A 14,106-nucleotide genomic window follows, 5' to 3' on the forward strand; every position below is an offset into this window, starting at 1 on the left:
AACACAAAGGAACAGTGAAAGAGACTGCTCTTTGGAGAAAGAGATTGAAGAAACCAACGTGACAGGGACTTGAAATTTGAAGAGACTGTTTTAGAAAAATGTGGATAAACGTAATGGAAAATCTACAAGTGGACCTACCAGAAATGAGTTAGTGAGATGACGTCATTGCACTTCAGACATACATGTCCAGTGAGCTCCTCATCTTCCCTTGGACCTTTGAGTTACATAGCTGTGCAAGTCAGAACCTGGAATCATCACTTTGGGCAAACTTGCTCAAATCTTTCCCATTTCTGAAGGTCAGCCATTTGCTTTTCAGTGCGCAGACTAAAAACCATGCCAGTTTTCCTTATTCACCTTTGTTTCTCTTGCACGTTAATTGTGAAAAAAAAAAAAACCCTCTCCATTGTTCTTCTTTTCCAATGTCCGCAGAGTTTGTCCATTCTTCCTACCTTCCCTGGCATAAGAAAGCCCTAGAATTGAGCCCCAGCTCTGAGCATCTCTACGATGTACCAACAATGCAGCTGCTTGCTCCCAAAAACTCAAGGCTGTGTGCAGTCGTTGTATTAGACTGTTCCCTACGTGGCCTGCCTCCCTGCCATCCTGTCCCTTTCTGCCTGACCTCTTACTATTCTGCCCCATGATCCCCTCTGTAGCAACACTGGATTATATATTGTTCGTTGAGCTCATGAGGCTCTCAACTCTCCCAGGGTCACTGCTCTCCAGGATTTCACCAGATGTCACTTTCTTTGCATGACTTCACCTGGGTTTCCTGTGTCACTTCTACATATGTTTTCTTCCCTATCTCACTTTTTTTTTATTTTGAAGAAAAAAAAAGCACCATACAACCTATTTATTTCATAAAATGTCATCATTTATTTTAATATATCTTGATAGCTCTCTTTTCATGCCCTTAGTTTACTTCTGTATTTTCAGTGACTACAGCTGATCTCTAAAAAGGTAGCAAATAAAAATTGTTAGATGAATTAATGAGGGAGTGGATATAATGAATTCCTTGAAATGAGTATGACATTTGAACTAGCAATTTAATTTTTGGTAATTTATTCCAAGATGATAATTGTATAAGTGCATAGAGAAACATGTATTGAAGCGCTTTTATAGAGAATGAAAATTGGAAACATTAATAAGAAATTAGAGTTTAAATTGTAGTATGGCTAGGTCTGGAGAGATGTCTCAGCGGGCTCAGTGATTAAGTGCACTTGACTGCTCTTCCAGAGGTCCTGAGTTCAATTCCCAGCCAGCACATGGTAGCTTACAACTATCTGCAGTGGGATCAGATTCCTTCTTCTGGTGTATACACAAAATACATGAATAAATAAATCTTTAAAAAAAATCATAGTATGGCTATGTTATGAAATACCATGCACCCCTTAAAAAGGATACTACTATATTTTCATTGACATGGAAGAGCAATTTATGATCAAATAGAAAGACAATAAATAACACATATAAAAATCTAAGTGTTGGTATTTTCCTCGTAAGGAGTCCATTAGTAATCCTTTTTTATTTGTTTTGTTTTGGGACAAGATCGCTCTATGTAGCCCTGGCTGCCTAGGAACTTACTATGCAGGTCAGACCAGCCTTGAACTCACAGATATCTTCTGCCTGTCTCTACATCAATAGTTTTCAACCTGTCGATGGTCACATCTTTGTGGTCAAATGACCCTTTCACAGGGGTCACCTAAAAATATCGGAAAACAAATATTTACATTATGATTCATAACAGCAGCAAAATTACAGTTATAAAGTAGAAATGAAAACTTTATGGTTGGAGTCATCACAACATGAGGAACTGTATCAAAGGGTCGCAGTATTAGGAAGATTGAGAACCACTGCCCTACATCTATAGTACTGGGATTAAAGGTGTGTATCACCACGCCCAGCCAGCTGATTATCAGTGTGCTGGCTGGTTTTATGTCCACTTGACGTCAATTGAGAAAATGCCTTCATAAGTTTGGGCTGGAGGCAAGTCTGTAGGACATTTTCTTCCTTTGTGATCGATGTGGGAGGACATAGCCCATCATGGCTAGGGCCACTCTTGGACTGGTCATCCTGCATTGTATAAGAAAGAAAGCAGGCGGAGCAGCCTAGTAAGAGCACACACACACCATGGCCTCTGCCTCTGCTCCTGTCTCCAGATTCCTGCCCTGTTTGAGTGCCTGTCCTGACTTCCATCAGTGATGAGCAGTGATGTGAAAGTGTAAGCCAAATAAACACTTTCCTCCCTAAGTTGCTTTAGTCAGGGTGCTTATTACAATAGTAACCCTGGCTTAGACAAGTGGGATCAGATTCCTTCTTCTGTTCTTTCTCCTGCTTTTGTATACTTTATGAGGTTAATTCTAACATTATTGTAGTTCAAAAGATTGTGGAGGTATGTGTGTATGTGTATGCATGTTCATTTGTGTGCACATGTGTATGTGTGTGCATGTGTATGTGTGCATGCTCATGCAAGTATGCACGTCAAGTGCTTGCAACTAGTCATTTACCTTTTCTCCTGCTCTTTCTTCCTATAAGGCATAAATATTTAGCTTGGAGTCACAGATGCACTTCATCAAATTTGTGACCCCCTTATATAATTCATAAGCCATATTTCACATACCTGTGTCCATGTGTTTTTAGACCACCAGTGTAGTTGGTTTCCCAGTATCTTTCGAATCCTTACAACAGTGCACTCTGTGTCCATCCTTCAGAACAGGCTCGCCCTGCCGAACTTCTCTGAAGCTCTTGTCTCCATGTCTTTGTCTAGTTTCTTCTGACTTGCTCTTAGTCACAGCTTAGTAGAGGCACAGGAGAGGGCTTACTCTCAAGCAGTTGCTTCCTCTGCTTCCCAACTTTTGTTATTGACATGTGTCAATTAAACATATCATAGGCTCCATAAAAACATTTTAATATAAGAAATCATGTACTTAGACCATATTTAGCACCATACCAACCCACCTCCTTTCTGGCCTACCCTCTCCTGATAGTTCCCTTGGCTCCCCCAGCCTCACCTCTACTTTCTCTACGTATGTTTGATGTATCAAACAGCTGTTACCCTTTTCTACAGCAGCTGGAATCCTACATGTGTGTGGTCATCCCTGCAAATTTTTTGGGACATTTTTTGGACATACTCCTACTTGGACCCATGGAAGGCCTTGCTACCATCTGAGCCTGAGGTTGTTTGTAGGGTCTTTGACATGGTTGTGCCCATGTCAACAGCACGCAGTCACTCGGGACTTCACTCCTCTTCAGAGCTTCCTCCACCCCCATAAATAGTAATATGTTCCCTTTATTTAGTGTGTAGCTATTTTATACGATGGAGGGGTTAATACTAAAGCCAGGATGTTGGATGCTGGGGCTTCATTTGTGAATTAATTGCAATTGCTACTGATCTTTTCTCTTGGTGATGTAGCTATGACACCTGGATATCTTATTCATGAAACTTTTTCCAGCAAGACTTCCAGTATCCTGTTCTCATTGACTGTGACATGACAAAACTTCCCTTTCATTATGTATTTATTACTGAGGGTCTCTAAGCTTCAGCATTGCTTGTCTTGTTCAAGGCCACATTCTCAGTACAGACCATGAAGATATTTTCAAAAGTAATTAAACTAACAGCTTATTATTGTTTAAAAACCTCTTTTCTTTGTGCTTTCATGTGAGAAAGGTTTTTTTTTTTTTTTTTTTTTTTTTTTTTTTTTTTTTTTTTTTTTTTTTTGGTTTTTCGAGGCAGGGTTTCTCTGTGTAGCTTTGCGCCTTTCCTGGAACTCACTTGGTAGACCAAGCTGGCCTCGAACTCACAGAGATCCGCCTGCCTCTGCCTCCCGAGTGCTGGGATTAAAGGCGTGCGCCACCACCGCCCGGCAAGAAAGGTATTTTTATTAACAATGAAAAGCCTCAGAATCTGTCAGTTGTAAGTCTCTGGATGCATTCACGCCATCTAGATGGTTGTTTTGATGGATTATCATAGATGAAACTGCAGTATCATTATTTGGGTAGATTCTTATTAAAGTACTTTATGTCCCAAAGATTCACATTTACTCAAGATACAATCCAGTGTGAAATTTTCATGGTATTTCCATAGAAAGCATCACCACCCTATAGGAACTGTAAATCATCACACCGATGTGTGCAAAGTGTTTATTCCTTGTTCAGAACCACACAATATGCATATTGGATCATGTTTAATTTAATTCTGTTAACAACTGTGAGATTTCCACTCACATTGTCCCCACTTGATAGGGAAAGAGCATGAAGTTTAAGAGGATTTTAACTTTTTCATTGCCACACTTAGTACAGTGGAGACAGAATTAACATTATGTGGTCTCTTAAATTATTCTGCCTTGCTGATGACCAAGGACCATAAAAAACAAAGACTAACATGACTAGGGTCAATGTGGTTTTTATAAGGGATGCCAATCAGTGTGCACAGTCCTTCCTCTTTTCAGATCTCTGGCATCTGAGAGAATGACTGGACACAGCTGGGTACATAACTTTCCACATGGAATGACCAATGCCACCACACTCACAATGCTTGTGCCTCTGTCAGACCACTGCATTCCTTTTTAGATTTTATACTTTTTTTTTTTTTGTCTAGTTAGATTTTATACTTTGCCGACTTTCCTACCACTGTGGTCCCCTTTTCTATGAGTGGATTATTCTTCTGTTTTGCTCCTAGCTTTGGTCTCCTGAAATCTGCAGGTTCTCACTTAAAAGAACTACAGGCAATTAAAGAAAGCTGAGAGCAGGAGAAATAGTCTTCTCTGAGGAAGAGTATGCCAATTAGTTATCTGGTACCAAATGGCCAGCCCTGAAAACATACATATGAGTAGCATTATACAGAGTGAGCATGTTATAACTATGGATATGTGTGTGTGTGTGTGTGTGTGTGTGTGTGTGTGTGTGTGCGCGCGCGCTCTCACAACAATTACTAAAACAAAGAGGCCATGGATTTGAAAGAAAGCAAGGAGTGGTTTGTTGGAGAGTTTGGAGGGAAGGAAAGGAAGAGAGAAATGACGTAATTATATGATCTCAAAATAAAATTAAAAATTATTTAAAATGAATTTAGTTTGCTTGTTATTTCCAGAGCTGGCTTAACGTGGCCTTTATAAAGGTATTGACGGATGAAATATTAACGCCTCTGAGTGTTTCCTATTTTGTGTGTATATGATGTTGCATCTTCATCGTATTCATGAGGAAGTGGAAGTGGGGAGAGGTCAGGCCATCTGGCCAGGTCATAGGCAGCAGTGAGGGCCAAGAGTGGAGCTTTGAGTTCAAGGCCTGTGTGTGTAGCCACTTGCAGCTGCCGCTATGACTAAGAATTTGTCATCTGTGGTGGATGCTGTCTTCCTCACTATCAGTGAGCTGTCACTGTTTTTAAATATAGGATTTCAATATAATTAGCATTTCTACTACTGTATAGAGGAGAGTGTCTGATTGCAGCAGTGTGCCTCTTGTCTCAGTATGTTGAGAATTACTAGGTATATAGAAGTGTGTGGTATGCTTGCAGATGTTAATTTTTTTTTAAAAGCAAATGCTTTTCTATCCTTAAAGAACTAACTAGTTGAACTGATAAAGTAATGAGTATTTGTTGTTACATGATGAGGTAAAGTGTACTCATAAAATTATCATCTTAAAAATGTTCAGCCATGAGGTGTGGTTATTTTTCAAAAGGTAACAGATACTGGTGAGGATATGGAGAAAAGGGAACTCATATACTCTTAGTGAGAGTGAAAAATAATTTATCCGCCATGGAAAACCATATGATATTCCTGAAAACATCGCACTGAATTATTGAGTGCATATCCAAAGAGGAGGGACTCAGTGTGTGAAGGCTGTTTTCACTTCCACGGCTTCTGCAGCAGTATTTATATTTGCAAGATATGGAATCAGCTTAACTGAATGTAGAATGGTAAGAAAAAGTAGTCATAAAAATAATGAAATTCAGTCATTTGGTGTATCTGGAATATACTACAGTACATGCAATAAACCCATGTATAAAAAGACAACTGATATATATTCGCTCTCAAGAGTGGAAGCTAAAAGTGTAGAAGTACAAAGCAGAAGAAGTGTTACCAGATGTTACCAATGAAAGTGTATGAGAGAAGGGAGAATGGAGAGAAGTTGGTTGATAGCTGGAAAATTAGAGTTAAATAAGAATAACTTTTCATACTGTAAAACACAGTAAATGATTGTTAATACTTTATTGTATGTTTAAAAACCACTAGAAGAAATGATTGTGAATGTTACCCCCACAAAAAATGATAAATGTTTTATGTGGTGAGTATGCTAATTGTTCAAATTACCTTTTTAACATTCATTAAAATAAACACTATACCACAAATTCATAAATTTATTACAATATCAATGAAAACTAAATTGTAAAAGTAGTCTTCAGTTTGTGGCTTTGGGATAACCAATTTAATGTTTTCTCCTCTTCTTTCTTCTTACTGGTTTTTAAATTTTTATTTATTCTTTGAAAACTTCATGCATGTACGCAATGCTTTGTGATCATATCCACTCCTCTCTCAATCTCAATCGCCCGACAAGACTCTCCATCACATCTCCCTCCTAACTTCCTCCTTTTCTTTTCATTTATTTCTTTTTAATCCACTGAGTCCCATGAGTGCCGCCCTACATGCATGGGTGTGGGGTCATTCACTGGAGTGTCAGCCACAATCCTAATACAATGGCCACAATCCTAAAGATCACGGACTCCCTCTTTCACAGCGGCCATCAATTCACAACAGTTCTCAGCTAGGTGTGAAGCCTCTGGAGCACCCCTTCCATGCTAGAATTTTTAAAAATTAAAATATAATTCTAATCCCTTTCCCCCTTACCTTCCCTCCCTCTAGCTAGCCCTTATTTTAGCCCCCCACTCCCTCTCAAATTGGCTTCTTCTTTTTCTTTGATTATTATTGCTAGATTTGTATATATGCATAAATATATAATACAGCCTTCTGTGTCTGTTTTTTGTTGCTCATGTGTATACGGTGTCGGGATGGACTAATCACTCTGTGTTGGATAACCAATCAGGGGGCTCATCTTTGGAAGAGGTCATGTCTCCCCCTCTCAGCAGTCGTCAGCCGCCCATAGTTCTTTGTCCAGACTGGCTCACCATGAGATTTCATCCTTCTAAGTTATATTCTGGAATTTTTATTGGCTTGATCTTGCACAGATCTTGTGTAAGGTAGTAACAGCTACTGTGAGTCCATGTGTGCAACAGCCAGGTCATGGTCAGAAGACAGAGTTCTCGAGTTCTTTCGATCACTCCTCTGTGATTCTCCCCGAGCCTTGGGGTGGTGGTGATAGTGGTGTGGTGTGTTGTCTTCCTACAGCTGAGCACACTCACAGTCGCTATTTTCAGCACTTTGCACAGTCCATATGGCTACATTAACCACTACCTACTGTCACTTAGAGGCTTCTCCGGCCAAGGCTGAGAGCAACACGACTCTCTGGATGCTAACATAAATATTTAGAAGGCATGATCATTTAGTAAAACGACATCATTTTCCCCCTATGGCCTATGAATTTCATAGCCATGACTTTTGACCATGTTAATAGCATAAGGCATGAATTACCTCTGTGGTACAAGCCTCAGATCCAATCAAGAGAGCAGTTAGTCACTCCCATCGACAGTCCTGTTGCTAGTACACAGTGGGCACATCTTGCCTGACAGATGAGCACAGTAGCAGTCAGAGTCTAGCACTGGATAATAACATTGATGTCTTTTCTTCCTCAGAAACCTACATGGAACCTTATCGTATTATGAAATCTAGCCAGTAGGGAGATTCCCCCCATCAGTTTAGCATTAATTTTTCTATGTCCTGAAACAAAATAGTGTGTGGTGACTTCAGCAATAAGGTCTTGCTATCTAGTTATGGTGGGTAACCAAAAGCAATGGCGTAGCTGGTGGTGTTTCGGGTGTCTCTAGGGCCTCCCTGACCAATAACTTGTGGGAAGGTAACTTGTCCTTCCCACTGAGACTTTCAGTCAACAATCCATGTCTTCTGAGAGTGGCATTGCTCACAAATGTGGGGCTACTTCTGTTTATACATACATATATACATGCATGCATATATACATATTAGATTATATATCTAATATATAATGTGCATATATTAAATTACAAACTAATGGGTTTTCATAAAGCTTCTCATTGTGGCCTTAGTTTTAGTTAACACACTTCTTCTCTCCTCCCCCCTCCTCCCCCTCCTTTCCCCTTCTTCCTTCTCCTTCCCCCAGCCCCAATCCTTTCCCACTTAAACCTTTAGCTCACAGTGTTCCCCCCCCCCTGTCCTTTCATATCACATATGCTCTACTATCTCCTGCTGTTTGTTGTACTTCTTACTTGGGATGTCTGGTTCTATTTGTAGGGAGGATAGAACCTGTGTGCCTACTCCAGCTTTCTGGAGACAGCAGCTAACGTAGTCATTGTTGGACTTTACCTTTGATGTATCCCCTGTGGCTCTTCTCTATGAAGGTACCTGGAACTGGAAAGCAGTGGCCATCGGAATGAGATCAGACTGCATTACCGCTCCGGCACTCACCGTCCTCACACGGAAGTGTTCCCTTACATTTTGGCTGATGCCAAGTGGCACAAGCTCTCCTTAGCCATCAGTGCCTCCCATTTAATTTTACACGTCGACTGCAATAAGTAAGCGAATCATTCTCGTTTCAAGAATTGTAAGACTCTAAGAGATCCCTGTGTACTCATGGCCTTTCTCTGATATTCTGTCTTCCAGAATCTATGAACGAGTCGTGGAAATGCCTTCCACAGACTTTCCTCTGGGCACCACATTTTGGTTGGGACAGAGAAATAACGCACATGGATATTTTAAGGTATCTTTTGGCTTGAGTCTGAGCATGAATTAGAAATGGAAATAAATTCTGATGAGTTTGCAAAAGTACAGTTCACTTTTTATAGCATGAAACAACAATTCTGTTTGTGTGTTTCTTTTTGTTTTCCATTTCTGTTTCTTAGAGCATTTATAATGATTTATTATTTTTATTTATGTCTGCATGGGAGTATCAGATCACTTGTAGTTACAGATGGTTGTGAGATGCCATATGGGTGCTGGGAACTGAGTCCATGTCCTCTGAAAGAACAGACAGTGCTCTTAACCACTGGACTATCTTTCCAGCCCCATCCTAGAACATTCTTAAACTGGTAAAAATCACTGCCCATTTGCATTTGATCTTTATATATTGCACAGATGACAATCAGGCTATAACTAGTGATCATTATGACATTCTTGAAATTAAGAATTCAAAATAGTAAAAACAGAAAATTTTAACATGGAAATAAACATTCTGCCACTGAAATGTCATCCGTGATGATGCTTTTACAGAGACATTAGTAAACCCAGGGTTAGAAACGCTACTCACAGTTTCCTTGTGTACCAATCCCTTAAAACAGAAAGCAGTCAAAATATATCTCTAGTGAGAACTTAGAAGCATTCCAAATCTCCTCACTGGACAGGATCAAATGGTATCCCAACTGAATGCCTGGAAGTCTTGAGGATGAATAAATAAAGGCCAGGGAGATGGTTGCCTGCTGCCTGTTGTGTGAACATTTCCCCAGGGCTGTGACCATGGTTAAATTAGGAGAATGAGAGGGATGTCCAACCTGTGAACTTAGTGAGCAGGGAGGCACCAGTCAGTCCAAGATTCTAAGCCCAGTACATAATGTTCCAACACTTAACATTACCCATTCTCTGGAAACCAGATGGTTTGACTAAACTATTCCATTTAATCCCTCACTTTGAAAATGATGACGAGGGTCTTTTCTCCTTCTTATAAATATGCATCAACCTATCCCAAAAGGTGAAGTAACCTGCCCAAAGCCAGGCGTTAGTGGATGACAGATGTGGGGAATTGATTCCACTCTTTCAAAACCCTAAGAATCAATGCCTCTTTCCCATGCAAGGGATGACAGATGCATGCTGTGAGTTCCAAATCTCTCTCTATTTAATTATGGCCGTCTTGGAGCTCAGCTGTGGCCTCACAGTCCCCACACATCAATTATTTGTATAGCTATGTGACTTGCTGTCTTTATTGTGGTCTGAGAACAGTGTGCATTAGAGGTGTGCAGTACATGCTATACACACTAGTCTGATTTTCACGTTGCTTCTGCCAAGCCATAGCATCACCCAATCCAAAATCAAGAACAGATCTAGTAATCGCCACACTGTGTACTAAAATGTTGTCACTCACATTGACACACGCTGCTAATCACAGTAAATACGTAGACGTAACACAGATCATGATTTGGGTGGTAAATCTTTATAAGGAAGTTATGCTCTCCATAACATACTGGTGAAGTCCCCATCACTGGGCTTTCTGCTGTGCATTTTTCAGGAGGATAAAGTTAAATACAGTAAAAGTACATGAAGCTGATGAGAGACGGGGTGGTGGGGAAGAGGGAAGGCTGGAATATGTTAGATGAGGTTGTTTCTGTTACCACTGGCCTTGCTTTGAGCCCATCAAGCTGGCTGTGTAGTGGCTAAGGATGATGCCTGTGAATGCAAAGCCTCCTGTGTACAGCGGGCCATTTGCAGCTGGCATTTAAATAGCTCCATGATGAACTTTCTGCGTTCCTACGTGCTCTAAAATAAGCTTTGCTTTACCTGCTTACTAAATCCACCATCCTTTCTGATTCGAGAGATCAACTTTAAAAAAAGTAAAATCTCAGTGAAAAAAATGGGAAATGTTCAAGTGGGCATAGCTTTCGTGACTCAGTTTATCACCCTTTTCCTTCTGATCATTGTTAACTCGAAACTTGTCTCAGGTCTGTGGGGATAAAGCCCAAAGTGATTCTTATGTTGATTGTTAAAGGTCACTCGGAAGCCCTGCTTCTGTGGTGAGCTAAAAATGAGTTCTCAAAACACTAAGACTGTGGCCACATCCTGGAATCTTGACATTTAATCTTTAAAAACATTACCAAGGAGAAGCTAACTAGATTATTCTCTGTTTTGCCTGATGAATCGCCTTCCCTGGCATAGGCTGGTTAGGAATATACCCAGGAAGGTTCTAGATCAAGGGGTTTGGATAGATCTGTTCTTTAATATTTTTCTTCACAAACTTGACTATTGAGCATAATTTAGGTAAATGAAAATAACGCTTTTTTTCATTTTTTCATACATAGGGAATAATGCAAGATGTACAAATACTTGTCATGCCCCAGGGGTTCATTGCTCAGTGCCCGGATCTTAATCGAAGTAAGTCTGTTAGTCCTGCACTGTATGTTGGATGAAAGTGTGCCTCTTGCTTCATTTTGTCCAGAACACCAGTTTGGGATTGGAGTTCACACATACAGGCTATCAGCACAGACTTAATCAGATTGAACCCCTTATGAATACAGCTTGATCAATGTGCCGTTTGTAATTGCAGCCTGTCCAACATGCAATGACTTCCATGGACTTGTACAGAAAATCATGGAGCTGCAGGATATTTTATCGAAGACATCAGCCAAGGTAAAAATGACTCAGAAATACACCGAGAATGCTCCACAATCATGTGACTTTCAATAGCTCCTTTTATCACCATAGATTTTCATCTTTGAGACATTCTTCACACAATTTACTGGGACTGAATTGGAAGTTTTGCTCAAGGAAAAAGATTATAATGTTTATTAAGGTTTATAAATATTTAAATCCTAGCCAAATGGCTCAGTAAATCAGGAATGGAACAGAATACCTGTTTTATACTCTGCTTTACTGCTGCAAGATCTATCATTGCCTAGCTTTTATTTATTTCTTCTTATTACATAATAATACTGTTATTTATAATTATTTTCTATTATTTATTTTTCTCTTATATTTATATTTCTTATAATTATTTTATTATGTATTTATTATTATTATTCATTATAAGCAATAATGTGGAAAGACAATGTAAAGAGTATGGACACCATATTTGGGTCAAGGAAATAGCTATGTTTTTAGCTGTTATGCTATAATTGTAGGTTCCTTCACTAAAGTCTGAAGCACATCCCAAGGTGACTGGCAAGTTTACCAAATTGTAAAGTTTGCATAGTACTGAAGGATTTTCTGAAGGCTGTGTGTGTATACACTTTGTTATTCATATGGTGTAAATTCCAATTTCTTTTATTTGAGTAAACATATTTTTGGAATTAAATGCTTTTAAAAAATGAAAAATTCTTCCTTGCATTGTGGATGGTGTTATTCTTAATTAACCTCAATTTTTATCTTGCAAATTATGATTTTTGTTTTAAAGGTAAACTTTTCATACATAAAGTATTGGAAAATGTTTTTTTTTAAGAATTACAGGCTTGATATACATATAATAATTTGTGATGGCTTAATATACTTATAATAATCAATGGTGGGCACAGCCCATTGTTATTGCTGTTCATTTAACACAATTAGATGCCCGCTAGAGTGCTCTGCATTTCCAAGTGGCTGTAATGGTGAACCCTGTCTTTGTGCCATAGTTGTCCAGGGCTGAACAACGAATGAACAGGCTGGACCAGTGCTATTGTGAGCGGACATGCACCATGAAGGGAACCACCTACCGAGAGTTTGAGTCCTGGACAGATGGCTGTAAGAAATGCACATGCCTGGTATGCCTTCCATTCATATTCGCTGGGGACTCAGTAAGAAATGCACATGCCTGGTATGCCTTCCATTCACATTCACTGGGGACTCAGATGACCCCACTCTTTAAATATTTATTAAGACAATGTAATCATGAAAATTTCAAGACCTGTTTTCTCTAAATGCAACACTAAAATGCCAGCAAACCTGGTCACTTCTGAAGAACTGTGTGTTACATTATTAAAGACACTCTCTAGCTGTAACAGTGGTTTGATTATGGTTTGAGGATGCTATGAAGCTTATCTGGCATACATGAAGTTAGCAATTCAAATTAGGTTATCCAGGCTCTTTCCAAAGGAGTCTCTCCTATAACCCTTAGCATTTCTGGGGAATTCTCCCCCGTGTTTTTATTAATGAAGAAACTAAATTATATAGAGTATTGAATACTGTGTCTAGACTGAATAATATAAATAATAGATTTTAAATAGTCTTTAATAGTTGGCTAATATAGACTACATGCTACACAGTTTAAATAAATGTGACTTTGTTTAATTCTCAGTAATAAATTATTTTTGGTGCATTATTATTTTAAAAATATATTCATGTTTCAAAGAAAGCTTCAGAACAAGTTTGGTTTTAAACTTTCAAATTCCACATGAACTCATCTGTTAAAAAGCTAAATTTCTGTAAAGGAGTCAGGTCTATTTGAGTCAGCTTTTTAAATGTTTCTGTAGACTCATCTAGTTGATTCAAAAGCAGACTATCATAGATATAAAAAGAAGGTCCAAAGTGAACTGTATGGGAATGTATTTTCCCCCTCTCTCTGTGTGCCTGTGTGAAAGAGAGAGAGAGAGAGAGAGAGAGAGAGAGAGAGAGAGAGAATGAATATGTCATCGTGTGGAAGTGTGTGTACACCTGTATACCTCTGTGCATATGCACATGTGTGTGCATCTCTAATGTGTACATGCACACTTGGGAGCATCTTTGTGTGTGTGAACATACATGTGTGCATCTGGGTGGGAGTTTGTCCATGTGTAGCAGGTGTATATGTGTGTACATATGTACATCTCTGTGTAATACGGTTTTTATTCAAGATTACAATGTAATAAAATTATAACACCATACAATTATAGTGAAACCTTCCCAAATGAGGATGAGAAACCTAAGTCAAATTGCAGGGTGTGATTTGGTGAGGTGTGCACACTGACTAGGAAAGTCAGAGCAGCTAGATGGGTGGTTAGTGTGTGAGGAGTCTGAGGATAGTGATGTGGTTCAGGCTAGCCCCCAGCTTGCTAGTTCCTTGTGGACGTGTGTCCTTCTCCACTTCCCTATAGAAGGTGCAGATTTGCTTAGTGCAGATCAGTTGCTGGGCAAAAAACAGGAGCCTGTCTCAACTGTTAAAATGCAGCTGGCAGTGCTGTGGGTCACCACAGCATGGGCATTGCTGAAGAGGATAGGGACATTTTATGTGAACAGATTGGACTCTAGGAAATGCATTTCAAAGCCTGTGAGGAGGATCCAGTGGAATTTCTTTAAATCCTGTTTGCTTTTC

At 39.4% G+C, this 14,106-nt stretch overlaps 1 protein-coding gene across 2 annotated transcripts in view; it reads left to right on the top strand.

The window, feature by feature from the left end:
* The window catches only part of Nell2 (neural EGFL like 2), a 294,190-nt gene that overhangs the window by 87,973 nt on the left and 192,111 nt on the right, over window positions 1–14,106 (top strand). For both annotated transcript variants that reach the window (XM_028869297.2, XM_028869298.2), the window contains exons 5-9: window positions 8,480–8,653; window positions 8,742–8,838; window positions 11,144–11,216; window positions 11,389–11,471; window positions 12,452–12,580. In XM_028869297.2, the coding sequence (XP_028725130.1) occupies window positions 8,480–8,653; window positions 8,742–8,838; window positions 11,144–11,216; window positions 11,389–11,471; window positions 12,452–12,580 (556 nt within the window). The remainder of the gene's footprint in view (window positions 1–8,479; window positions 8,654–8,741; window positions 8,839–11,143; window positions 11,217–11,388; window positions 11,472–12,451; window positions 12,581–14,106) is intronic.

This window comes from Peromyscus leucopus, chromosome 20, assembly GCF_004664715.2.
Source record: "Peromyscus leucopus breed LL Stock chromosome 20, UCI_PerLeu_2.1, whole genome shotgun sequence".
Lineage (NCBI taxonomy): Eukaryota > Metazoa > Chordata > Mammalia > Rodentia > Cricetidae > Peromyscus > Peromyscus leucopus.